Below are 27,335 nucleotides of genomic sequence, written 5' to 3' on the forward strand. Positions count from 1 at the left end.
ACATTTCCCAGAGCATCACGCTGCCTCCTCCGGCTTGTCTTCTTCCCATAGTGCATCCTGGTGATATTTCTACCCCAGGTAAGCGACACGCACGCCCCTGGCCGTCCACATGATGTAAAAGACAATGTGATTCATCGAACCAGACCACCTTCCTTCTTCCACTGCACCACTGTCCAGTTCTGATGCTCATATGCCCATTGCTGGACATGAGTCAGCATGGGCACTCTGACCGGTCTGCAGCTACGCAGCCCCAGACACAGCACGCTGTGATGCACTGTGTGTTCTGACACCTTTCTATCAGAGCCAGCATTAACGTCGTCAGCAATTTGTAGCTCTTCTGTGGGATCGGACCAGACGGACTAGCCTTCGCACCTCACACGCATCATTGACCCTTGGGTGGCTATGACCCTGTCCCCGGTGCACCAGTTGTCCTTCCTTGGACCACTTTTGGTATGTACGAACCACCGCATACCAGGATCACCACACAAGACCTGGTGTTTCGGAGATGCTCCGACCCAGTCGTCAAACCATCACAATTCAGCCTTGTCAAAGTCGCATAGATCCTTACGCTTGCCCATTTATCCTGCTTCCTACACATCAGCTTCAAGAACTGACTGTTCACTTGCTGCCTAATATACCCCACCCCCTGTCAGGTCCCAAAGTAACCAGATAATCAATGTTGTTCACTTCATCAGTCAGTGGATTCAACGTTATGGCTGATCGATGTATACTCTCATATTCTCTTTAACCAGTATAATAACTGCTATCACCTAATAGTGTGTGCAGCTGAAGAGTTTTTCCTCTTATTCTAATTTCCGAGCCCAGCTTATCGGAGTTAGTTGATACAATAGAGAATATATATACACACACTCATCATCATCATGCATGTGATTATAACCTTCATCATCCAGTATATAATATGACCGTAATGCTGCTATAACGTGCTGCTTGACTGATGTCACGGCAATAAATAAATAAATAAATAAATAAATAAATGAACTCACGTGTTTCTCTCTGAAGACGTTCCGGCCACCAGCTCGTACATCTGTGTTTCAGACGTGCTGACTACATACAGGGCTTTGTTATCTGAAGCGCACACACACACACACAATATTGATCAAACAAAGTCTCCCACGAACGATTTCCCAGCAGAGCACACTACAGAAGTCCGCACATACCTGTGGCGTTAGATCTGACGAGGGAAGAATTGAGGCGAACCACGGGGGAAAATGGCGTTTTTTGGTCCGTGTTCCCGCCTCCGCCCAGCGAGCGTGACGGACAGCGCAGGATCAGGCGGTCGTCCGGACCTCTCTGGAGGAGCACCAACAGGTCTGAGAGCAGTACAGCTTGGACGTCTGAAACACACACACACACAAAGTGAAAATGGATACAACATATCCTTTTACACGCCAAAGAGACAAAATACCACAGACAAAACACTCACACTCGGATACGGCTTCAACTGATTTGCCCTATTCCAGTATGTGTATGTAAATAAAGGTATTTTCACTCCAATCGAGCTTTAAGTTGGACCGTTAACGGATTATCAGCCGAGATTTCATATCCGCTGTGAAGTGAAGCACCATCGTAGCCATAAAGGTGTCGATTCCAGTGCGAGTTAAAGCGACAGTAATCGCCCGAAACGCCAACGGGGCGGGGAGAGCAACACAGACAAATCGAGGGGATTAAATTCATGAAGCAACACGTTGACTACTAACGGGTTTGAGGGATAGTGGGATGATTCATTTACAGTGTCTGATGCAGATGAAAGGAGATATTCAAGAAAACTTTGGACACTTTTGAGCGTTCATAATTGTGATGAGACGGTTATCAGTTCGAGTCAGGGGTTCTTACCTATAGCTTTGTCTTTACTGACTTTCCACGTTAGAGGACCTTCATGAATCATCCTCTTTGTGGTCAAGTCCAGATTCTACAGAGAGAGAGAGAGAGAGAGAGAGAGAGAGAGAGAGAGAGAGAGAGAGAGAGAGGGAGAGTGGAAGAGAGAGAGAAATAGAGAGAGAGAAAGAGAGAGCGAAAGAGAAAGAAAGAGAGAGAGAGAGAGAAACAGAAAAAGAGAGGAAGAGAGAGAGAGAAAGAAAGAAAGAGAGAGAAAGAAAGTGAATGAGAAAGAAAGAGAGAGAGAGAGAGAGAGAGAGAAAGAAAGTGAATGAGAAAGAAACAGAAAAAGAGAGGAAGAGAGAGAGAGAGAGAAAGAAAGAGAGAGAAAGTTTGATCTCTGCATGCGTGAGCACACTGAATAATTGATATTTTATAGCCATCGCTCTAACACAGAAAGACGGCTGATGGGCGGGACAGGGTGGGCGGTACCTTGAACTGTACTGCAACGGGATTGGCCTGTCTCTCCAGAGGTGACAAGTCCAGCCTGCGCTGGTACTGGCTGAGCAGATGCCGGTGCTCTGTCTCCCTGACGACCTCGTTGACGGCCTGCAGTATCCCACGGCAACACACCTGCGCCCTCAGCAGCGGCTGCAGGTCTGGAGAACCGGCTGTAGCGGAGAAGCGGTACAGTGTTTGATGAGTTCTAGCTGGGAGGAGCTACAGTGGAGCTCGTGTTTTGAACGTATCGGTCGTGTTTAAACGATTTCAGAATAGGCGCCTGATCTACATCAGGACAGAGTATTTTAAACGTGCACGTGATAAAGGGCTGAAACATGGTGGTGTTGTGTCTCCGTACGCACCGTCTGTGTGTTTGATGATGTTATCCAGCAGCAGGGGGTACTTGGTGAGTCTCTGCATCTCCGACACTAGCAGGTCCTTGAGCTGGAGCCGGCGGCAGTGAGGACTCGCCTCGCACTCCTAACCGTACGCGACACGGCCGGTTAAACACCAGCAAGACACAACGCGCCAGCAAGACCAAACACACCTAGTGCGAGAGTAGTCTAAAGCTTCTCACAGGACAGATATTACCTGTATGAGGTGAGTGAAGCGAGGGTCTTTGCGCTGTTTGTTCTTGATGAGCTCCAGTGCCTGACTCTGCTGACTGCACAGGTGAGACACCTGCTCCTGAAACTCCTCTCCGGCTGCATCTTCAAACTAACACACACACACGACACACTTATTAAGCAATATAACATTTCACAAACGATCTCCGTCCACACTACACCACCGAAAACGCATGTCACATGACCATTCGTGCACACTGGGCATGTGCATACAAGTGTAAACAGGAAGTCGGTTGCTAGTCCAAACCGTGCGTGTTCCATGTAGTGCTTACGCCGCTTGAAATGAGATTCGCTGGCGATTTCTCTAATCGCGGCTCGCCTCTTGCGCGTGCAGCAGCTGCAGTGTTTATATAAAATACCGAATATAACTGCACAATGGCTGCTGAGAATGAAGACAGAGCCAGCAAAGCTCGCGGTTCAGTCTCCGTGTTGTTGTGTGTACAATCAAGGTGGCGTAACGGTCATACGGTAGGGGCTTGACGAATCAGGGAAGGATACACAACGATCCAAGAGAACCAATCAGGAAGTGAGTTTGGGTGAAGCCCCGCCTTCGTTTCGGCACGTTTACACTGAAACGCGAGCCCGGAGTTTTCAAACTAAAACCGGGTCTTCTGCGTTTCCGAGGATGGAAAACGCCGGAGTAGTGTAGACGACAGGCGTAACCATAGCAACGGTTACGCGTTTTAAAACGGAAACGCACTAGTGTAAAAAGGGCCTTGGTCTCGCTCTCGGCAACGTCGAGGACTGCAGAAATATCGTTAGTTATAAGGACGAGGACGGCACTCACTCTAGCCAGCATGATGTCTCCGATGCCTTGGACTATCGGAGATTCCCTCAGCTTCTTCATGGATTCGCACAGGCTCGCTGCAACACAAACACACCATTACAGTCGGGGGGAAATAAATAAATAAATCAATAAATCAATAAAAGAGTGGAAGTCAAAACTCTCTCATCATTTTTTTGGGGGGTAATTTCGAGCAGATATACACACCAGGATTCGTTTACATGATCCCCAAATTACAGAGCAGAAATCTTGAAGCACAAAGAAGCATGGTGGTGGTAGCATCATGCTCAGATTTACCCAGTGCACCCCTTGGTTTCTTCTCTGACTAACGCTCTCTTTACCTGGTCATGGACGTTTCTAGAGCTATTGCAGAGCTGCAATTGTGCCGTATTCTTTACATTTATATAATAAAGGAACGTTTAAATTAAATGAAATATTCCTCAGTGAGATGTTCAAAGCTTGAGATTTTTCTTTTGTATCCAAAACTCCATAACTTTGCTCCAGACTTGGTTTTCACGATCCTGTGTGTTCAGGTATATTTCTCTGACAAACTCCGAGGCCGCCGATACTAATAAAGATATTCGTAATCAATAGTATTGGCACCCTCTTTAAAATAAAATTAAAATCCTGACACGGTAGTCACATCTGAATTTGTACGCGGCACTATTGACGTTTTTCTAGATCGGAACCCGGATACAGACACAATCTGAGAAAGAAACCGACCATGCAGCTCGTAGACTTGAGGAAGGTTAGGGAAGATGCAGGAAAGCTCGTCTGAGGTCAGAAGGTTTCTCATTTTCTGGAAGAACACCTGATCCAGAACCCTGAGCGTCCGCAGGTGAGATGCTTCCGTCGTGAATAACTCTGAGAGAGGAAGAAAAAGAAGATGTTTTTTTTTTTTATCCTTCATGAGTATCGAAGTGATCAGATCATAGTAAAGATCAAGATCTAACGTCGGTGACTCGTGGGAAATCCGCCATATTGTCTGGAAACAAATAGAAAGCAAAAAACAGCTAGTACAGAGATTTGATTGAAGTAGTGGATAGAAGGAGTGGTATGTTCCAAATGTTGTTGATATTATAATGTGTGATCAATCTCACAATGTGATGCGATGTGACACAGAATCGCAGTCCGTGTTAAATGAAAAACTATGGATAAAGCATATTCATGTCTAGTCTTACGGGGTTATATGTTTTAATGCTTTACAGCGTGTTATTGTGTGAAACAGTGCGCTGGTGTGTGTATTCTACCGTATATGACCGCCTGCCGGTCGATCTCGCGCGAGCTGAGGGACTGGAGCGTGTGCGCCTCCACCGTCTCCTGCCAGTTCTGAGAGTCAACAACGTCCTCTTCCAGAGGAGGAGCGTCCGGTAACAACGCCAACGGCGTGTCCACACTCCTAACGCAACATCAGAGAAAAGAGGTCACAGACAGGCTGTGGAAAAACGAACACGTTCTGGACCGGACGTCTCGGCTTCATACCTGCGTCTGGAGCGAGGGGTGTAAGGTGGCGTGGGATTCTCGAGTGACCTGGAAATGGAAGAAAGCCTTTTAGAATAAACCGTCATGGGTTCAAAGGTTAATGTCACTGCGTGCTGTTTTGCCAAGAAACAAACCGATAATTTATCCCTCCGGAAACAACGCTACAGGGGGGGCCATTAATTTTCAACATATATGCGCATCACAGAGCTGTGATTTCAGCAACATTTCAAATCCAAACAACTGTCTGTGGACCAATCCTGTTGTATACGACTCCTCAAGAACACGTATAAAGACTTTAAAAAAGAAAGGAAAGCTTTGAAGGACATATGAGACTGTTGATGCATCAACGAGTGTACGCATGTAGGACCTTTAACTTGCTTTGCTACTCTGACAACGATGCTAATCTCCTTACAAACTCGTGTGTGTGCGCGTGTTTCTCACCTTGCTGAGCTGCTGGAAGCCGAGGAAGAAGCGCTGTGATGTAATGGGCGGAGTCCTGGCCCTTCCCTTTCGTCGCAGTCTTCCATGTCGACGTCGCTACGGGAACGGGGAACAGTCTCCACCGCCGTTCCTCCTCCACGTCGTCGCCCCTCGCCCTGAGCCTTCAAGGACTCGCTGCGAGCCAAACGCACAGACACTGTAGGACTGAGAGAGAGCGAGAGAAAATAAAATTTATATATATATATATTTTTAACACACTTGAGAAACACTCTCAAGGGCTGATGTGATGAGATCATGTCAATATTGTGATATTTCATAACCTGCTTTTCTGAGACATAGTGAATATTGTGGTGTGTGTGTATATATATATATATATATATATATATATATATATATATATATATATATATATATATATAGAGAGAGAGAGAGAGAGAGAGCGAGAGAGATAGAAAGATGTGTGCTTAGTCTTTCATTTTGCAAAAGAAATTGTTATACATTTTTAGTTATTTTTTCCTCCTTTTCATCCTTACACATTTTGTTAGATAAATAAAATCTTTTACTTTATGTTAAAAAATGAAAGTGAATAATACATGTTTACAGACAATAAAATACTTAACGTTACGGTTTTGCTGGCAGTTTGTGAGCAAACCTATTCATTATGATGCAGATCGTGTATCGTAGAAATGCCTTTGAGAAGAGTGTCTTCTTTTTTTTTTACTGGCAGTCATGTTACAGCTCTTAAATTTCCAGTTGGGCGAATATGATTTATATCCGTATGAATACACCCTTTAACAACACACACCTGTCCATGCTCTCATCCCCAAGGCTGCCAGTGGAGAGTCTCTGCCCTTCGTTCTCCCCCTCCTCACCGTCTGTGTGGTTCTCAAACTGCTGTATAATGTTCCGCACGTTACCTGCACGCACTAGCACAGCCACAGAGAGAGAGAGAGAGAGAGAGAGAGAGAGAGAGAGAGAGAGAGAGAGAGAGAGAGAGAGAGAGAGGAGAGAAAGAGAGCGAGAGGAGAGAGAGATAGGAAAGAGAGAGAAAGAGAGAGAGAGGAGAGAGAGAGACAACAAGAGAGAGAAAGAGAGAGAGAGAGGAGAGAGGAAGAGAGAGGTGCAAGAGAAAGAGAGAGAAGACAGAGGAGAGGGAAAGGAGCGAAAGAGAGGAGCGAGAGAAAGAGAGAGAGAGAGGGAGGAGCGAGAAAGGAGCGAAGGAGAGGAGTGAGAGAAAGAGAGAGAGGAGCGAGAGAGAGAGAGAGACAACAAGAGAGAGAAAGAGAGAGAGAGAGAGGAGAGAGGAAGAGAGAGGTGCAAGAGAAAGATAGAGAAGACAGGAGAGAGAAAGGAGCGAAAGAGAGGAGCGAGAGAAAGAGAGAGAGAGAGAGAGGGAGGAGCGAGAAAGGAGCGAAAGAGAGGAGCGAGAGAAAGAGAGAGAGAAAGGGAGGAGCGAGAAAGGAGCGAAAGAGAGGAGTGAGAGAAAGAGAGAGAGAGAGAGGGCGGAGCGAGAAAGGAGCGAAAGAGAGGAGTGAGAGAAAGAGAGGAGCGAGAGAAAGAGAGGAGCGAGAGAAAGAGAGAGAGAAAGGGAGGAGCGAGAAAGGAGCGAAAGAGAGGAGCGAGAGAAAGAGAGAGAGGAGCGAGAGAGAGAGAGAGAGAGAGCACAAGAGAGAAAGAGCAATAATAAAGTATGAACCAAAAAAATACTACAAATGAAAAAAGAAAGAAAAAAAGAACTGAACCAAGGCTGGGTTATGGGAATGATGGGAATTCAGTGGGAGAGACATGTACCTTCTGTAGGGGATAACGGGACATGGAACGCTGGAAAAAAAACACGCAGGGAAAAAAACTCAATAAAATCATAGCAGTACTGATAAAAAAAATAAATAAATAAATCACAAATCAAGTTGAGAGAAAACGAAATAATTCAAACTGAGATCAGTGACAACGGTGAAGGATGAACACAATTCACTGAGTGCTGAAGCAGCGTGTTTAAGTGTGTGTGTGTGTGTGTTTACTGGATTGGGACGTGCTCCTGGGTTTGCCGATGTACTTTAAGATCGGATTTCTCTTCTTATCCTCTCCATCCTTCTCTTTCTTTGTGCCGCTCAGCTGCTGTAACACAAGTAATACACACAAGTCCAAACATTGTAACCGGTACGACAAACGCAAACCCTATATAACCCATCACAAAATTTGAACCGCATATGCTGATGTGCGTCGCGTCAGGCCGCATCACACCACCCCATCGCTGATTATTTTCCCATTACAGCACGCCAGGTCATGTTTCATTCCTTAGCTATTACTTCAAAAAGATCAGATACAAAAAGATAATAATAATAAAAAATATTCAAATTAAAATTGGTCACAGATTAACAGCATGTATTTAAAATACGAAATAATAACAATAATAAAAAAAAAAATCAGACTTCTGATTTAATACCCTACTAATCGAAGAACACTGTACCGCTCGGATAGAAACGCTTGACTGAGTCATATTTAATAATTCTACTAAATAACTGATTCACTCTTTTGAATCATACAGAACTATAACACAGCCTTAATCATCTTCTCTAACCCAAACACGTGCTGTTTACCCTGCGGTGAGGAAGATACGGCACGAAGGGTCGCTTTAAATAAAGAGCGCAGACATTGAGTAAAACATATGCAGTCATTAATGTGGCACTCATGACTCGGCTCGATTTTATAACGCTACACGTGTTTATATATATATAATAAAAAAAAAGTTGTACTATTAGTCGTAAGCACACAGAAGGTGAAGTGAGGAGAAAAACGAGTGTACCCTCTTGGTCTTGGGGAAGAAAGCAAGCCACTTTTCCTTCTCGGTGCTGAGTCCTGGGAACAGTTTGGAATCTCTCAGCTTGACCCCGGCGTGCCGCAGGTAAAGAGTGATGGCTGATGCTAACGGGGAACTGACCAAACACCACACGCAAGAATTTATTATACATTTATTCTTTTTAAAAAAAAACAACAAAGTCCTAATAAACAGAGAGTTGGTCAGCAACGCAGAGATGATTAGTGAGCGTTCGTTCCTACCTTCTCTCCTCTTCGTGCTTTGAGCTGCAAATAAAACAAAAGATACCAAAGGTTAAATCTTTTACTACCATCACGCAACACACGGCAGTCTGAATGAACCGAGTCGAACGCAAACGCTCTTTCGCTCCACCCGTACTTCTGGCTTTTCCCAAGTCGTCAGGTCTACATCTGCGGGTCCTCGGGAAGCCGTCATGTGACATGTGTGCACCTGCGTCTGTGACTGAGCTCATGTTTATGTGCAGGACGTGTCATGTGACCGCATGATGAGGTGTGTTGGGGATTTTACTAGCAGTAACCTTTGTACCTCCATACTTTAATTTTGTTATATCATCTGACGTCCGCTCTGCTTGTCCTGATTTAACAGGGAATTTTATTAGACTGGAACAAAAAGCCTCACTATACACACAGACGTGTTTTAATCCCTTAATCGGCTTCGTCTACACCAGCACGGCCCGGTGGGGACAAACTCCTGCTGCCATGTTGTGCACTTTTCCCCTCCGAGTGAACCGTCGGGTGTAAATCGATACTTCTGACTGATCACCGGAATAAACTTCGGTATGATGACCGTCATAAGGTGGTCGTGTAAATGTACAGAGTATGACACGTGCCGGAATATAACACGTGTAGTGCCGGCGTACGACACGTGTCAGTCTTTCCAATTCGGAGCTATCGGTCAGTTCACAAGTGCGGGTGATTCCCGTCGCAGTGTTCATCCCAGTCCGCACGTGTTCTAGTCGCAGCTAGACAATCGAGATCTACATGACGTCACTCAACTCTCCTGCCGTCACGTGACCGGCATGCCCTCTATACATTTTAATTCTGTGGGTCACGCAAACTGTGACCTCAGGTATTCGATGTAGTTTAACGGTATTGCATCATATTTAAAGCGCATATCACACATTTCCACTTTTCTGTTTGCATCCTGATGCATCGTGTCATGATGTACTGTTACACCGCTACTGTTACAAAATGAACGGATTGCTTCATTTCCCTCTTTTATATTTCTGCACATCAAACTAATTCTGACAGCTTTATATTTACACCGCTTTACCGCGTCGCTTATTAGGAAACCTTCATACATGCTGTATTACCATAGAAACGTCCTGAAACATCGGGATGTGATATTTCAGTCATATCGCCCAGCCTTACTAATAATTTTCTGCTAAATACCCTTCAGTTTCACCCATACAGAAATGATCTGTGTAATAATAATAATAATAATAAAATACATTTATACAGTAAAAAAAAAAAAAAAAGCCCCATTCTGCATTCAAATACAAAACCCCATTTTCATATTCACAAATTTACACCAATCAGTGATTTAAAAGAAATTCTTCTCACAGCAGTTCCCACAGCGCCGTGATCTGTCTGTCCACCACCTGTCTCTCTTTCGCCGGGTCGCCGTCTAACTGCTGAAGATCGCTCTCTCCGAACAGGGAGCCCAGCCCCATGAGCTGCTTATTCCTGCATTATAACGCAGTAATTATATTAGCATAGAACTCCACGTTAATAACTGCAGACAGCCGAGTCACAGGGACGGTCTAGTCTACAAGGATCATACAGATTTCACGTTAAATTCAACCAACGATCAAGCATTTCAGACATTTTTATACGATGAGAAACTCATTCCAGCTGAGATCAGTCAGGGTGTGTACCTGTAGTCCTGTATTTGGTCCTGGATCTCTGGAAGGACCTGCTGCTGGAGCTCGGACAGCGGACCTCTGATGTCCTCCTGAGCGTGCAGACGAGACTCTGCACACGACAAACATCGCTCCGCATCAACACTGAAACCTCAGCTTTCACCGGGTCTAATCTACAGATCGCAGCAGAGTCTAATCTACACACACGTGAAAACACGTCAGATGTCGCTGTGGCTGAATTCAGGAAAACCACCCCAAAAAAAGTGTGTGTGTGTGTGAGTGTGTGTGTGTGTGTAACATACAACAACTTCACTAACAAACTTTCAACTTTAAAGACAAAAACGTCTGAGACCACATTGAAAATCTGGGATTGTTGTCCTCTCATTTAAAATGAGAAAGAAAAGGTTTTAGAATTGAGAAATATTTATTTTATAAATAAATAAAAGTAAACGTTCAAAATGTTAAATATTTAACATTCAAGATTCGGCGCTTTTTCTAGGTCGATATTTACGTGCAAGTAAAAGTGTGACACGTTGACTGCTCTGTTCAGATTTTGCTCATGTCTAATCTAAAGCGTGCGATCAGACGACACTCCGATTTGGATTCTGGATTCGATCGTGACGTTTTGCTCAAACTTTAAGAGTCCGTGCTGCTCGAGTGCACGCGGTCGTTAAAGCCGACGAGGGACGCAGGAAACGCTAATAAAACTCGCGCAAACATTTCAAAGACTCCACTTTTCCCTGAAGTCGTTGGCAATGATATAATCTGTAATGAAAATGGACGCATTCGATTAGAAACGAAATCCTGCATAATTGCGGCTTTGTTGGAGCCCACTGGACAGAAACCGGTGATCAAAGCAGGAACTAATGTCCAATGTAAACTTATCGTTCTTTATATCGTAAAAGTATGTAAGGTTGTTTTACCGGAATTAGATGAGGTAATAAATGTAGGGAAAGGCGGAGCGCCTTTCAGTGAAACCGGGATGAAACCTTACACTCTTGCAGCTGAAACGCTAAAACGCTTGAACTCCACTCCCACACATCTACATCTACATGCCCAAATATAAACATGGAATCACCAGGACTTACCTATGTCTGTCAGATACTCATCTCTGACTTTAATCTTCAGAGGCTGAGAACACACAGAGAGAGAGAGAGAGAGAGAGAGAGAGACAGACAGAGAGCGAGACAGAGAGAGACACAGACAGAGAGAGAGAGCGAAACAGGCAGAGAGAGAATCAGAGAGAGACAGAGAGAGAGAGAGAGAGAGAGAGCGAAAGCAAAATAGAGAAAGAATCCGAGAGAGACAGAGAGGGTGAGCGAGAGCAAAATAGAGAAAGAATCAGAGAAGGAGAGAGAGAGAGAGAGAGAGAGAGAGAGAGAGAGAGACAGAGAGAGACAAAGAGAGCGAGTGAGAGCAAAAGAGATAGAAAGAATCAGAGAGAAAGAGAGAGAGAGCGAGCGAGAGCAAGAGAGGGAGACAGAGAGGGTGAGCGAGAGCAAGAGAGAGAATCAGAGAGAGAGACAGAGAGGGTGAGCGAGAGCAAGAGAGAGAGAAACAGAGCGAGAGACAGAGAGGGTGAGCGAGAGCAAGAGAGAGAGACAGAGAGGGTGAGCGAGAGCAAGAGAGAGAGACAGAGAGGGTGAGCGAGAGCAAGAGAGGGAGAGAATCAGAGAGAGAGAGACAGAGAGCAAGAGAGAGAGAGAGAGAGAGAGAGAGAGAGAGAGAGAGAGAGAGAGAGATGAACAAGGTGAGTGAATATTTCAGTGTGGTGAGGTCACACCGTGTCGCGGTGCTGATCAGTGCACACAGACGGGTTCATTTCCATCTCTATGATGCTCAAACTTCAAAAGGTGCTGATTTTCTAGAACAGCCGCCCCGACCGCAACTCAAATCACTCGCCGGTTCTCTTACGCGATCGTCTCTATAGTAACAGCTCGGCATAGGAACAGCACAACTACTGAACCAGGTCAAATAATAAACAGGTACTGAGAAGGATCTCTGTAATCAGATCGTAATTTAAAATCTATAGAAGGGGTGTGCGGTGTCGGCGTGAGATAGGAAATAATGTGGTAATGAGAGAATGAATGAAGTGTTGATGATATCAGTGGCCGTGTGGAGACGATGTAAACTCACAGCGTCGGGGTCCAGGAAGTGAGAGCAGATCTGGGGCGCGACAGTACGGGCGTCTTTAATACTCGAACCCAGGTAAGCCTCGACAGAGAGATAGAAGAGCTACAGGACACACACACACACACGCACACACACACACACTCAGTCAAACGTAGAGATCTGTGATGAAGTACCATCTTGATGCACGGTATCCATTTTCAAAATTTGGAATAATAAAAAAATGTAAAAATCCAAGAAAATATTGTTGTATTATTATTATTATTATTATTATTATTATTATTACACATTTACCTAATATTCGGAGAGCTGGATTATATTTATGAGCTAAATTTTTTGTAGAGTGTCTCGGGTTCAAAAACAAAAGAGAAAGTAGTGAAGAAAGACAAACTGGGACTAACCAGTGGGTTGGGGTCCAACAGCTGACTGAAGATGTATCTCATAAATACAGTCATGTGAGCAGGACGAGTCTTCAGCAGCTCGATGTCCTGAAACGGGCCGTCCATCTGAGGCGGGGGAGAGAGCGAGCGAGCGAACGAGCGAGAGAGAGACAGCGAGCGAACGAGCATTTGAGTGAGAGAGCGAGGGAGAGCACGAGAGAGACAGCAAGCGAGAGAGAGAGAGATAGTGAGAGAGAGAAAGAGTACGAGCGAGTGAGAGAGAGAGAGAGACGAGAAGAAAAATATCAGTCATGTGGAGAAATTCTTTATAACTGGTTTAAAAAAAAAAAATCATATCGTAGTGTATTGAAGGACTCACGTCATTCGTCATATATCCGTCGTAATCGTCGTCTTCTTCCTCTGGACCGATTATATGAGCTTTCCCAGCCTACAGTCAGACCAGTACAGAAACTACAGTCAGGGAGAGGTTCAGGACATTTCATTATGAAATACATATCACAATAATCAGTGTAATCAGGGTCGAGGTTATTCCAATGTATACCAGTTTAAAGTCCAGATTGTGTTACCTCAAAACATTGTGTGTGTGTGTGTGTGTGTGTGTGTGTGTGTGTGTGTGTACATATAAAGTGACAGATTTCAGACAAATATAAAAAATAATGATTTCTTTCTCGTTATCTCCAAAAGAATGAAGCAAGCGTCATTCCCCAAAGACAGATCAGCTGATTAACTGCATTCGTGGTATGAGGAAAACTACACATTCCTTTAAAAGATAAGGGAAAGTGTGCCTGCATGTATGTGCGTGTGTGTGCGCAGGTGTGTGTGTGTGCGCAGGTGTGTGTGTGTGCGCGCAGGTGTGTGTGTGTGCGCGTGCAGGTGTGTGTGTCTCACTGATTCAAAAGAGCCTTGTCTGTGGTGTTGAGGAGTCCTGAATGATGAGGACGGAGAGGAGAAAGGACTCTCGCATGTCTGACAGAGAGAGAGACAGAGAGAGAGAGAGACAGAGAGACAGAGAGAGAGAGAGAGACAGAGAGAGACAGAGAGAGACAGAGAGACAGAGAGAGAGAGAGAGACAGAGAGAGACAGAGAGAGAGAGAGAGACAGAGAGAGAGAGAGAGAGAGACAGAGAGAGAGACAGAGAGAGAGACAGAGAGAGAGACAGAGAGAGAGAGAGAGACAGAGAGAGAGAGAATCAGAGAGAGACAGAGACACAGAGAGAGACAGAGACACAGAGAGAGACAGAGACACAGAGAGAGAGACAGAGAGACAGAGAGAGACACAGAGAGAGACAGAGAGAGAGAGACAGAGAGACACAGAGAGAGAGACAGAGAGACACAGAGAGAGAGACAGAGAGAGACACAGAGAGAGAGACAGAGAGAGACACAGAGAGAGACAGAGACACAGAGAGAGAGACGGAGACACAGAGAGAGAGAGAGAGAGAGACAGAGAGAGAGACAGAGAGAGAGACAGAGAGACAGAGACAGAGAGAGACAGAGACACAGAGAGAGACGGAGACACAGAGAGAGACAGAGAGACACAGAGAGAGACGGAGACAGAGAGACACAGAGAGAGACAGAGAGAGAGAGACAGACACAGAGAGAGAGAGACACAGAGAGAGACAGAGAGACACAGAGAGAGACAGAGAGACACAGAGAGACACAGAGAGAGAGAGACAGACACAGAGAGAGACAGAGAGACACAGAGAGAGAGAGACAGACACAGAGAGAGACAGAGACACAGAGAGAGACAGAGAGACAGAGAGAGAGACACAGAGAGACAGAGAGAGAGACAGAGAGAGAGACAGAGAGAGAGACAGAGAGAGAGACAGAGACAGAATGGAGTACAGTAACATCACTAACATCATAACAGTCATTAAGCAGGACACTGAAACACTCGGAGTGATACAGGCACACCGACACACACGCGGTAGTGATTTCACACAGGTAATTTCACACAGGTAATTTCACACTGTAATGGTGTGACTGGTAACGGAGGTCTTCCTGACTCTCTCTCCAAGTCCAGCTCTTATCTTGCGTCACAACTGAAAGGCTTTTCTAAACAACTACCAGCAAAAAACATCCAAAACATGGATCAAAAGGGTTCATTATTATTACAAAAATTCATCTAATAATAAATAAATGAACACATAGATTTGATCATTTGAAAGGTTCAGTAGATTTTCTGAATGAGATTGTATTTACTATTTAAAAAGACATTACAAAAAAGATAAGACACTGGCGAGATCTCAAGAGATCAACTTGTGACAATTTACCACCATACTCATTATTATTATTATTATTATTATTATCATAGTCATAATGCCCAGCTCTAATATCAAGTCACGAGTATGGTCTGACTAAAATGTCTGGTCTAATTAAGTGTATGCTGTAATATGAAATTTTTTATTTTTTTTAAAATCACAAATCTCAAAGTATACACACACACACACACACACACACACACACACACACACACACACACACACACACACACACACACACACACAAATGAAAGAGAGCTCTGAAAGGTGGATTTCGATTTCATGGGTGAACTGAGGAATGGCGGTAAGCTCAATCGGTCGTGTAAGGCGACGCAGCAGGAGTCCAGGAGAAACGCGCTGGTCTGGAACACACGCTTAATAACAGCTCTCCTGCATGGGCTCATCCTCTCACCGTCAACACTTCAACCTGCATAATCATGCTTTTCTGCTGACGCTTATCTTACTCTTACAGACAGAGGACAAGCAAGGGCTCTTACTCTCTCTCTCACACACACACACACACACACAAACAACTTACTTCATATTCCCCTTCACCCGCATCTATGCACAATCGACCTGCCAAAACATAGAGATCAAGTCAACTCAATGTTACATACATAGCTGTCTTTTTTTTTTTTTAACAAAACAACAGACAACGCACAAAGCAGCTTTTGAGAAATCTGGATCTAGCGTTACATTCCTAATGAGCAATCCGGAGGTGACGGCAGGAAGGAAAGACTTTCAGACTCAGAACCAGACCCCATTCTGGGTGACGCCAGATAGTGGGACTATGAATCATTACTCTTCTGGAGCTGTGTGCTATAAAGTAAAGAAATAATAAAATAACCCCGGGATGTGTAATATAAGCACGGCGATGTGAATAACGGTCCACGTCCAGTTCACGTGAACCCGGCAGCTGAAACTGAACCGGGTTCAACTGGATGCAAATGACAAGCAGCAGCTGTGCAGCAGTGATAAATCAGACACGGGACAGCCTTCCATCGTCTGCACACAGCTGCATTCGTTCACATGGTACTTATTGTTCTGGACAGGAATAATAATTTTTAAAAAATTAATAGCCGCAGTGTCTGGTTTGTCCATCCTCGATGACCACTAAATAAATAAATAAATAAATAAATAAATAAATGAAATACTGCATGGAACATTATAATAGCATATTTAAACGGCAATGTGTTTAAATGTGTATTTGGATGCTGGCGTAAAACAGACAAGAATAAATATAAATAAATCTTTTAATATATACACTACCGTTCAAAAGTTTAGGCGCACTCATTATTTATTTGTTTATTTATTTTCCCCCCACATTTTAGAATAATAATAATAATAATAAAAAAAAAAACTATGGAGTAACACAAATGGAACTATGGGAATGATGTCGTGATAAAAAAAATAAAATAAAAAAAAATAAAAAATAAATGTAAATAATTTAGTATTTTAGCATCTACAGTGTATTCTTGGCCGATTTTTTCTCTCGATGCTTTTTAAACAGTATTAAAGGAGTTCCCGCCGACGCCGGACTCTTATCGGCTGCTTTTCGGAAATATATTTCGTTCCGTGTCGTCCGTTTAAAAATAGACGTTTTCTTTTTTTTGCGAATGAAAGAAACGAACACGTCGGCACGATTATATTTTTGTCCACGACACCGATTTCAAACGTTTAAAAATCACACACCTTCAGATCGAAAGCTTTTTCTAATTATCATGAGAAACGGTTCGGTCGGGCGTCCACAAACTTTTGACCGGCGGTGTACGTGGAAAAATATCGAATGCCTTTTCGGAATCGAGTTTACAAAAATGTACGCGGAGTTAAATCGACGGTGGACCTGACCGACGGGTTCATTCACATTCCGGGTCGTACGCGAACACGGCGAGGTATTCATGGCATGTGCAGAAGAAACGGAGCGGGAAGGGCGCTTTCCACCAATTAGTCCGGGGAATGAATACCATTGGTTCGTCTGCTTGTTTTTGTTTGTTAACTAATGTGTGTTTACAAATAAATAAATAAATAAAAATACGATAACGTGGGGAAATAAAGTATACCTTTGCTTTGAGTGCTGGGATGTGTACAGGACAGTGTCTATGATTACAGGAGCAGCTGAAGATTTGTCTATGCGCTATGTTTGGGAAGTGCAATTAAAGTGTGTCCTTACACACACACACACACACACACACAAACAAGAAGAAAATGACTCGTGCTAGGTTCGACACACACCTTCTCCAGCCGTCACGTAGTTGCTTGCTGTTTCCGAGCGTGTCCCATCCTGCAAAAATAAAAGAAAGAATCAAAACAAAAACAACAGACTCAGACACTCATTTAATGCCAAACTAAATAAACAGCACTTTAAGGAAGACAGAAAACGAACCAGACCACCGTCACCCTCACGGAGACGCGGCTCTTACCAGATCTTTCTGCATTTTGACTCGGACTTGATTAGCACGCCTTTTCGCGCTTTCTATCCGCTCTTCCAGCGAGGACGACGGGTTACGGGACTGCTCCTCCAGCAGGTCCTGCACAGTGGATGACGTGGGCGTGTCATGCTTTCGCTTCGTCTCGGTTAAATGATTTGAAATGTTTTAATAGAATATCCACCACGATCACGGTGGGAAAGCCAATAACCGGGTTATACCTGTAGCTCCGCCTCTTCCTGTTCCAGCATCTTTCTGAGGATCTGTGTGGCGTGCTTTTGGACTTCTGGGTCCTGAAAGAGAGGAGAAAAATAAACAGATGAGAATACCACTCAAGCGTCATGATATTATAAACAGTCTCTGATGTCATTTACGTCCTAGCAGTGAGGTGTGATCTGAACAGCAGCAGCACTGGGATTCAATGAAAACTTTCTTACTATATTTACTGCAAAGAAGCAATAAACCCAAATTCTCTCGAATGCCACACCCAATTCTCAAATCGCACCATGTCCGCCGCTATTAAACATGTCAAGAACTTATAAAACACCGTATCTGCTTATCAACGCAAAGGGCGTTCATTTTTTGCAACAAGAAACCAAAACCTTTCAGTATCGAGTCCTTTGTTTTTGAAAAAAAAAAAACACGTCTAGACACGGCAACGTGTTATCACGGCGTTTCGGTGCAAATCGTTCAGGCACGAACGAGGCACCGTGTTTGTCTACAATATCGCTGAACAGAGCGGCTGTGGGTCGCTCGACCAATCACAACGAAGACGAAAGAGCTACCTTGGTTAAAGATAACTGGTTTAAAGTGATTTATACGGACATCCTAATAGGATATTAAGAACATCTGTTATTTTTGGAGTGCTTTGTGGCTCGGTCCGTATCGATCCATCGTCTACCTCGTGTGTGTGTGTGTGTGTGTGTGTGTGTGTGCATCTTAGATTTGTTCGTTCGACTCAGGCAGGCAGGTTCGAGTATTTCAGAAGCTGCTGCTCTCTTGGGATTTTCTCTCACAGATACACACACACACACACAGTCCTGACAGTTGTAGTAATTTATAAATTATGGCGGTGAAGTGATCAGGAATGTGTTTCAGAGAGACCATGTGAACTTAACCTGGTCATCTAGACTATGTTTAATTACGATATTCCTCAGAGCTCGATTTGGTATCGATTGAATCCATTTCATGGTGAACGATGCGGTGACATCATAAAATATCATATAGGTTTAGGAAACAGCATTAGCAGTATGTATGTTGCAATGTGTGTTCTTTCTTCCTACACTCGGGCACCTCACTAGGCTTGCACATCGATATAAACCTCTAAGCTAACCAGAACTGTTTATTATAGGATATTAAAAGGTTGTTTTAGACGAAATATAATCAGAACGCTGAGGTATTATACTTCCAGCACTAACTAGGAGATTATTCTTCGGAGTCAGATGATTAATCAAAAGGTATTTAAGTCATAAGGCTAAAACACACAGCAGGAGAGCAGAGGGCTAAGCTAATATAATCCTTCACACTTCAGCCCTACAGAGTTTACACAGAACGGTGCGAAAGACACAAATGTTCAGACCGGTTCAAGCCTTCCGGAAAGGTTACGGCAACTCGAATAACCACTCTTTACGAGCGCGGTGAGCTGAAAGGCGTCGCCGAGGCGAACACTGCTACTGTACGACCTGATGGCGCGTCACACACCTGTAGCGGTTTGGGGCCGGTGATTCTCTGCGATGGCGTGCTGAATGCTGAAGCAGGAAGGGGTGAGGGTGGAGGAGGCGGGGTTTCATCCCCTAGCTGCGTCCTGTGATTGGCTGGGAGTTCAGATGAGAGGGGCTGAAGAGGGACAGAGGCTACTGAAGGAGGTGGGCCCTGGAGTGTCAACGCCACGTACGTTCCGGCTACAGCGAGGGAGCGAGAGAGAAGAAAACCATGAGGTCACGATGCAATTAAACTCAAACGCTGCGTGTGTAATGTCTTTCCACTCACATTTGATCATCTTCACGACTTCTTGATGAGACATGGAAGACACTAAGGAGCCGTTGACCTGCGAGACGAGGCGAGACGGCGAGTGAGGTAAAGTCGCACGAGTTACATGTTCTCTGAAGCAAAACAGCAATTAAACGTACCTTAATGATCCGGTCTCCTTCCTGCACTCCGGCCTTCACTGCTGCTCCGCCTGTGTGAGGGGGGAAAGGAAAATGATGACTAGGCCAAAAGGAGGAAGGAATAAAACATGAAACATCTTGAACGTAGACGTCTGTATAGATTCGGTGCAGTGCGTAGATACCCGGACGAACGTTCTGCACCAGCTTAATTCTTTCTCCACACACGGTGAAGCCGAAGCCCAGACTGTCCCTCTGTACGATCACGCATCTCTGCACCAGACCTGCAGCTGGAAAGAACGACAGAGGGATGACAGAGGAAAATAAAAGAGAGAGAGAGAGAGAGAGAGAGAGAGAGAGACAGTGAAGCTGCGTATATTAATTTGACCACAGGGCAGTGCAACACACACCCACACCCACACCCACACACACACACACACACACACCACTCAGGAGCCGAATGCAGTGATTAGAATTAGGGCTGGGCAATATTTACACGTATATAGAACCGGTCAAAAGTTTGTGGACACTTGACTCAAATGTTTCTCAGGATCTTAAAAACCTTTTGATCTGAACGTGTATTAGGATAATAATAAAAGTCATCAAAACTCTGGAGGAACACAAGTGGAACTATGGGAATTATGTCATGATAAAAAAAAAAACAAATAAATAAATAAATCCTAAATAATTGAATATTTTAGCATCTTCAAAGTAGACACACTTTTTGCCGAGAATTTCCAGAAATACATTCTTGGCGTTTCCTCACCAGATCTCTTGAGGAATTTCCCCGAGATGCTTTTTAAACGGTATTAAAGGAGTTCCCACCGACGCCGGACTCTTACCGGCTGCTTTTCGGAAATATATTTCGCTCCGGGTCGTCCGTTTAAAAAAATGATTTTTGTGAATAAGATGTTACGTTTTCTAATGAAAGAAACGAATATGCCAGAACGATTTATTTATTTATTTTTGTCTACGACACCGACTTCACACATTCAATCACACCCCTTCAGATCAAAAGCTTTTTATTAGGATCATGAGAAACGTTGCAGTCGGGTGTCCACAAACTTTTGACCGGTAGTGGATAAATTACTGCATTTAAAATGAGGGAGGAAATTAGTTTTAAACTGAAAATACGCCCCTTCAGATGTCACCATGGGGAACTTTTATAGTACTTAAAAAATAAATACTACCTAATACTACCTCGTGGCTCAAATAACATTTTCCATCATTCAAATACGTCACATAGTTGTGACTCTACAGTCTATTTTAAGTGTACGCTTCATGCAAAGCAGTAGGAACAGAGAAGTGGACGTTTCTGTAGAATGACCCTGAGAGTCAGTAGTGTTGTGTTTATGTTGGAAACATGTCTGGTATCTGGTGGTTTGTTTGGAGGACGTTACCTGCACCGTCAGCGGGGAACTCGGCGAAAGAGTCTCTCTGCTGGCCGAGAGAAGACCTCGAGTCTCCCAGCGTCAAGCTGCTCAACCTGAAAGGAGGAGAACAAGTGAAACGTGTATTAGTGTCAGCGCTGGAGAGCTAACGTCACGGCTTATGAGCTGCAGGGAGAGAGGAGGAAGAGGGAGAGGACGGAGGACGTGCGGCAGGAAGAGCCGAGAGCAAATCCATGATGCACAGACATAATGAAAGAGGGATTTAAATAAATAAATAAATGAATAAATAAAAAAAAAAAGGGTGAAAGCATTATTGACGAGGCGAGGTTTGAAGGGAACATACGGAGACATTCCTTGCTTGGTTTGGAGGCAGGCATTTGAAAAAGTGCAGGGAGCGGAAACGGTTATTTAAATAGCCCTGTCTCTAAAACACGGACTCTTTCCTACGGGCGTCGTTTCTAGATTTCAGATCATTTTAGGACTTTCCTGGTTTTAGGAGAACTCAACACGGCGCTGATGCGAGTCGATGCGATCGGGGACAAATCGGCGACGAACGCAGCGTTAACAATCGTTAAGGTTTTGTGACCGCTAGCGGGCGCAACTTTCCGTTTTCATCGTCGGAACGTTTGGCTAATAATTTAAGCCGCCTCTTAGCTGAAACCTTGAGTGTGAATTACTTCAGAAGTGGAATTAGGTCGTTTTTGACCTCTGTGTGTTTATGCTACAAAGTGGGGAAAACAACACGGGTGCCTCCATATTAATCTATTGTGACGTACTCGCCAAGCTGGCCAGCTAACTGTATACCTTCTCTATAGTCAGTCAGTATGTTTACATGGACAACAATAATCCAATATTAACCCGATTAAGAAAATACCCTGATTAAGAAACTAGCATGTAAACAGCAATTTTTAATCACCTTAATCCGATTAAAGTCACACTCGAAGTAAACACAAATGGAATTACGACGTGGAGTTTTCCTGTTTTATTCGCATTATCGACGTGCGTTACAGACACGTACACACCTTAATCACACTATTAACGTCGTGTGAGAGTTTTCACCGCATTGTGCGACAGGACACGTACACACACGGCAGCGCTCGACCGTCTGACGGTAAACAAGAGAGCACGGCTGCGTCCCAAACCGCGTACTTGCCTACTATAGGCGTATAGCAGGCGAAATACATGTATCTCGGCTACTATACAGTAGGTGAGTACACGGTTTGGGACGCAGCCCACGGCTTCAAGCATTCGTCTATTAGCACGTACGGCACGACAAATAATTAACCGAACGGGAAGCGTTCGTAAAAATTCAAAATAAAAACACCCAAAACTGTATACGGTCCCATAACGAAGACGAACTGTATGTTGATACGTGAAATTCTGGAGGGACGTCGGACGGCGTGGCGCGGTGACGTAATGACGTGTGCCGTTAATGCAATTATGTTCTATAACATGACAGGAGTATTCTAAAAGCGACTCATGTAAACACCTTAATCACATTATTATCTTACTCAGAGTAAGGTCGATAATTAGATTACTGCTGTCCATGTAAACGTAGTCAGTGTTACTGATTTGTCTGCTGATATACACACTTGTACATACGGTATACTGGAACTCATATAAAAGTAAAGCAGTTCTACTTTGATTACTGTCGACGCTGTGAGCAGACACGTTGATTTGACGTCACTTGCTGACATCCGAGTTTTTTTTGGAGTCCATCCCACATTGTGAGTGTTACATGGATGAACAAATATCCCGAAGATATAAACAGGTATCTGTTGTTTTCTCTATAATCAATGTCTCTGCGCTGCATGTAGATTCTGTACGATTTTAGATTTTATTCAGTAAAATACACGACCTTAAACCCAGAAGTAGAAGCTGTAAAATCCCCAACAGTTCCTGTTATCTTAACACGGTATTTTAGGAAAGTCCCACATCTGACGGTGTAATGGTTTGTCTCCTAAACTGACAGAAACACAATGTAATTTCCTTAAACAAACACTCTCACTGTGTTGAGTCAATAAAGCGCACTTACTATGGTTTTGAAACGTGCCCAACTTTGTTTCAAAGCTCTCAAACAATAGATTTACATGCATCCGAGGTCAAAAAAAAAAATGTAACGTGCTCATAATTAAAGCTGCAGCATTACCTTTTTCCCCCAGTGTCACAAACGACTCCTTAAAATGATCCATTCTAAAAGATTCATTCAAATCTCCTCCTTTCAGAGAGCATACTCTGCTCTGCTCGGTCAGATGTGCCAGTCTGTTGTGATTGGTCTACCGCTGTCGGTGCGTTTCAAAAAGGAAACGCCCACTACCGTGACGAGTTTCAGCTTTTTGTTACAAACCTAACTCGTTTCAGCTGTTCAGAATCGGTTCCTTCTTTCGGGAGTCGACGACTCCGTTTGTCCTGCACTTTGGTCTTTTGAAACTTTGCGGACGTTTTTACATTCACAAACCGCTACGTCTAGAACACACTACGTGAAAGGTAATATTTGAACGACCGTAATAGGTGCACTTTAAATCCATGTAGATCGAACGTTAGTCGTTCGCTCTGCTTAAACGTTAACAATCCGACTCCCTGCACCTTCGATCAATAAGCAGAGGCAGAATATCCGACAACTCACCAAGCGGCAAACGGACTAAGTGAAGGCATGAACGACAGAGAGAAAGAACAGTGAGGCTATAACAGAGAAACACACAGAAAGGCAGGAAAACAAGGCTGGGCGAAATCTGAAATATAAGAAAACAGTAACTATACGAGATCAGCATTGGGCCAATATCAGTACATTTATTCAGTACATCAGCGCTGCACTTGGAGGGGAAGTTTCAAGCGCTACCGTGCGAACTCTATTACGTATCTATATACACGTTGCATCCATAGCATGTCATCAGTGAGGTAAATAACAGTATTCATTATTGAAGCAATTAAACACTTTAAAGAAAGACAGACGAGGCGTAGTCTGCTGCACATTAATCGAAGTCGAATGCTCGCGTCTGATTGGTCAAAACTGTGTTCATTTCCTATAACAGCAGCTCTGACTGCAGCTCCGGCTGCGAGGGTTATATTTATACGCTTGTTCTGATACGTTATCGTTTCTATCGTAAAAACTCGACTATAAAATACGCTTATTCAGTCCGTACAGGATTTCTGCGATTGTTGCTGCAAAAATGCTCGATCTCGCAGCGGCTTTTTAAAAAATTTGCTGAGGTTTTTTTTGTGCGTGTGTGTTTTTCGCAGTGATGTTTGTTGGTAAATGAGACATTTTAGCCGTACTCGCGTTCGATGCACGTGAACCGAAGAGGGCTTTGGCTGAACGTGCGTCGTGATGACGTCATGTGACGACTCACCCACAAACCAACACACGGGCAATAGCCGATTTTCTGTGAGGAAGGAGTCTCCAGTGTCAGCCCTTTGCAACACAATAACTTGTGTTAAAAGAATGTTTTTCAGAACAGAACGCTTGAGACTCTTTGGTTTCTTAGCCACGTGACAAGAGAGAGCAGAAACGGAGAGACGAGGCCGGCGAGGGAACGACGAACGATGTTGATAGCTGCTATAACATAAGAGATAACTTGTTTTGTGGACAAGCCACCTTGAACAAACCGAACAATGAGTGGATAAAATGTACAACATGCCATCGTTTAATAAATAAAAACTGTAATGGTTGGCAACCTGCTGTGGTATAAGAGGAATAAAACACTTCATGATGTGCTCTGGCAGAAAAATCGCACAAGTCCATGACGTCTCACACACACACACACACTCACTATCTCGCCGCTGATTATTTTCCTGTAGCAACGTGCCACTTCCTGTTTTGATCCACACTGATACTATATAAGTATTGCTTTTGGGAACATTAATCAGACGTTTGGTCACATTAGACTCAATATACAGTATGTTACATACATACAAAGTTGTTTTTTTGTTTTTTTTTAACATATGTACAAAGTATGGGGGGGGGGCTGTTTTTCCACTTAAAATGACAAATAAATGACTTTTAGCACATCGTAGAAGCAAAGAGGAACTCGATTGATTTGGGAATTTTAAAAAAGGCCTCCTGGGTGACTTCTATACGTGTTAGATCATAGCATTAATACCTTAAATATTCCAAAACGGTAGAAATTCGTGACCTGACCGTGTGTGTCAAGGTGCCGATTATGCATTATTCATCACCTATATCTAATTACCTCAGTATAACGCCCAGCCCTAGAGGGAACAAAACCTTTTATTCACCCCCCCCCACAGTGAACGAGTGCACTACATCATTAAGCCTTCATTCAAATTCCTGTTTACGACATCAATCAGCTCGCAAACTGCGGCTTCCGTACGCCAGCGCCTTAAGACAGACGTCTTGATGACCTTTGACCTCATGGTCGTGAGCTACCACTACCAGGACGGGGCGGTCCGTCTCATACAGGACGCACAGGTAAAGCGGGCGTGCGAGATGGACGAGATAAAAGACAAAAGAAGAACAGGCAGACAGAAAAACAGAGATAAAGACATGCACAGACGGAGAGACTGTCGTCCTCGGCTATGTGTGATGAAAGGAAGGGGGACATCTGATGGATAGACGATACCGTGACAGTCCCTGCGTGTGCCACAATGCTGTCTGCCTCACACAAACACACTATTGTATTAAACACCGAGGGGGAAAACCAGCAAACGAGCGAGCGAGCAAGCGAGCAGCGGCAGAGACGCGACGTCGAGGAAGTGGAAAAACCAGCGAGTTTTTTTTAAACCGTACGCCAGACGGCAGTTCTGAGTACTGACCCGCTGCAAGGATACACTATTTCCGATTAAAGTACGTGGTTGTGTAACGCTAGTAAGCTATATTTTTAACTACAAGCACTCGTATAACGTCGTATCAGCTTTCCCGATACGGGAGTACAAATAAAACACAACACGGCACGCTGTTATAGAAAATATACTCACCAGCAGAGCTCCGGTCACCTCCGCGACGAGGATTATTTTCCTGTAACGGTGTTAAATTCCTCTTACAGGACAACGATCACAACGTTTTGTTTACCAACAACCACTACGACATACTTTTTATCCGTTTATAGTTGCACCGGACGTTCTGCAACGTCCACAAAACAAGTGTGTTACTTTTCCACTTAGGTATAATATAATATTACGGGTATAATATAAGCAATCGCTCCTTCACCGTTCTATCGATTTCCTCTCTCTCCGGCCGTTAAAATAAAAACAACGTCGTCACGATTTCTGAAATGAGCCGGTTATTTAACCCTTGATGGAAAACTCTCAGCGCTATCAAGTTTATAGTTAACTTTCTTAGAGAAAGAAAGAAAAAAAACAACAACTGGTGAGGAAATGACCGGTAATATCTCTCTGGAGTCTCCAGTGTCAGAGCTTTTTACGTTTTTTTTAACACTGACGGAAGGAGTCTCCAGTGTCAGCGCTTTTTACGTTTTTAACATTGATGGAAGGAGTCTCCAGTGTCGGCGCTTTTTACGTTTTTTAACACTGATGGAAGGAGTATCCAGTGTCGGCGCTTTTTACGTTTTTAACACTGATGGAAGGAGTCTCCAGTGTCAGAGCTTTTTACGTTTTTTTTAACACTGATGGAATGGAGTCTCCAGTGTCAGAGCTTTTTACGTTTTTTTTAACACTGATGGAAGGAGTCTCCAGTGTCAGCACTTGATAACAGTCAGATTTAAAGCTGCATTGTTTTTCAGTCTCCTTAGCTTCTAGAGAAAGCGAGGGACTGTTTATAGCAGCTATAATCAGTCCCTCCAGGATCTCGTGATCGTAGAAATGAACGCCAAATTCGAGCGGAATCCGCAACATTCACAGGAGCTTGCGATTTGTCAAGATTTACCGTAGGATTTCTGGGCCGAGACACGTCACGTGACATCACCACGATGCGCGTTCAGCCAAAGCAGTCTTCGATTCACGTGCGTCGAACACGAGCCCAGCAAAAAGGTCTCATTTACCAACAAACATCAGTGTGAAAAACAATTTCGTACAATTGCAGTTTCGCCAATTCAAGTGACAAAAAAACTCGGCATATGCATCACAATGTGAGAAAAAAAAAAACAGCGCAAAATCAAGCATCGTCGGCCGCAACAATCACCAAAAATAAAACCGTACGATGTACGTGATAACAGGAACGAACTCAGACGTTCCACAAGATTAAATGTAACTATACCCATGATGTGTGTTTTTTTTTTTTTTAATGAATGAGTTAACAATTGTTGCGGTACAAGAGGTAGTAATCAACTTCAGGGTGTATTT

At 43.9% G+C, this 27,335-nt stretch overlaps 1 protein-coding gene across 7 annotated transcripts in view; it reads right to left on the reverse strand.

Moving 5' to 3' along the window:
* The window catches only part of arhgef11 (Rho guanine nucleotide exchange factor (GEF) 11), a 41,367-nt gene that overhangs the window by 12,242 nt on the left and 1,790 nt on the right, over nt 1-27,335 (reverse strand). For 4 of the 7 annotated variants that reach the window (XM_053681543.1, XM_053681542.1, XM_017472096.3 and 1 more), the window contains exons 2-33: nt 21,087-21,172; nt 19,872-19,976; nt 19,711-19,760; nt 19,571-19,628; nt 19,283-19,482; nt 17,803-17,874; nt 17,576-17,683; nt 17,388-17,436; nt 15,694-15,731; nt 13,787-13,864; nt 13,257-13,325; nt 12,899-13,003; nt 12,504-12,602; nt 11,456-11,498; nt 10,383-10,479; nt 10,069-10,191; nt 8,728-8,751; nt 8,474-8,603; nt 7,689-7,785; nt 7,462-7,491; nt 6,476-6,596; nt 5,671-5,874; nt 5,230-5,277; nt 4,998-5,146; nt 4,471-4,611; nt 3,751-3,827; nt 2,929-3,054; nt 2,700-2,817; nt 2,329-2,507; nt 1,855-1,930; nt 1,179-1,355; nt 1,005-1,086 (exon numbers count right to left, since the gene is read on the reverse strand). In XM_053681543.1, the coding sequence (XP_053537518.1) occupies nt 1,005-1,086; nt 1,179-1,355; nt 1,855-1,930; nt 2,329-2,507; nt 2,700-2,817; nt 2,929-3,054; nt 3,751-3,827; nt 4,471-4,611; nt 4,998-5,146; nt 5,230-5,277; nt 5,671-5,874; nt 6,476-6,596; nt 7,462-7,491; nt 7,689-7,785; nt 8,474-8,603; nt 8,728-8,751; nt 10,069-10,191; nt 10,383-10,479; nt 11,456-11,498; nt 12,504-12,602; nt 12,899-13,003; nt 13,257-13,325; nt 13,787-13,864; nt 15,694-15,731; nt 17,388-17,436; nt 17,576-17,683; nt 17,803-17,874; nt 19,283-19,482; nt 19,571-19,628; nt 19,711-19,760; nt 19,872-19,976; nt 21,087-21,172 (3,159 nt within the window). The remainder of the gene's footprint in view (nt 1-1,004; nt 1,087-1,178; nt 1,356-1,854; nt 1,931-2,328; nt 2,508-2,699; nt 2,818-2,928; nt 3,055-3,750; nt 3,828-4,470; nt 4,612-4,997; nt 5,147-5,229; nt 5,278-5,670; nt 5,875-6,475; nt 6,597-7,461; nt 7,492-7,688; nt 7,786-8,473; nt 8,604-8,727; nt 8,752-10,068; nt 10,192-10,382; nt 10,480-11,455; nt 11,499-12,503; nt 12,603-12,898; nt 13,004-13,256; nt 13,326-13,786; nt 13,865-15,693; nt 15,732-17,387; nt 17,437-17,575; nt 17,684-17,802; nt 17,875-19,282; nt 19,483-19,570; nt 19,629-19,710; nt 19,761-19,871; nt 19,977-21,086; nt 21,173-27,335) is intronic. The other 3 variants (XM_017472102.3, XM_017472097.3, XM_053681544.1) reach the window with 2 other exon arrangements.

This window comes from Ictalurus punctatus, chromosome 7 (genome assembly GCF_001660625.3).
Source record: "Ictalurus punctatus breed USDA103 chromosome 7, Coco_2.0, whole genome shotgun sequence".
Taxonomy (NCBI): Eukaryota; Metazoa; Chordata; class Actinopteri; order Siluriformes; family Ictaluridae; genus Ictalurus; species Ictalurus punctatus.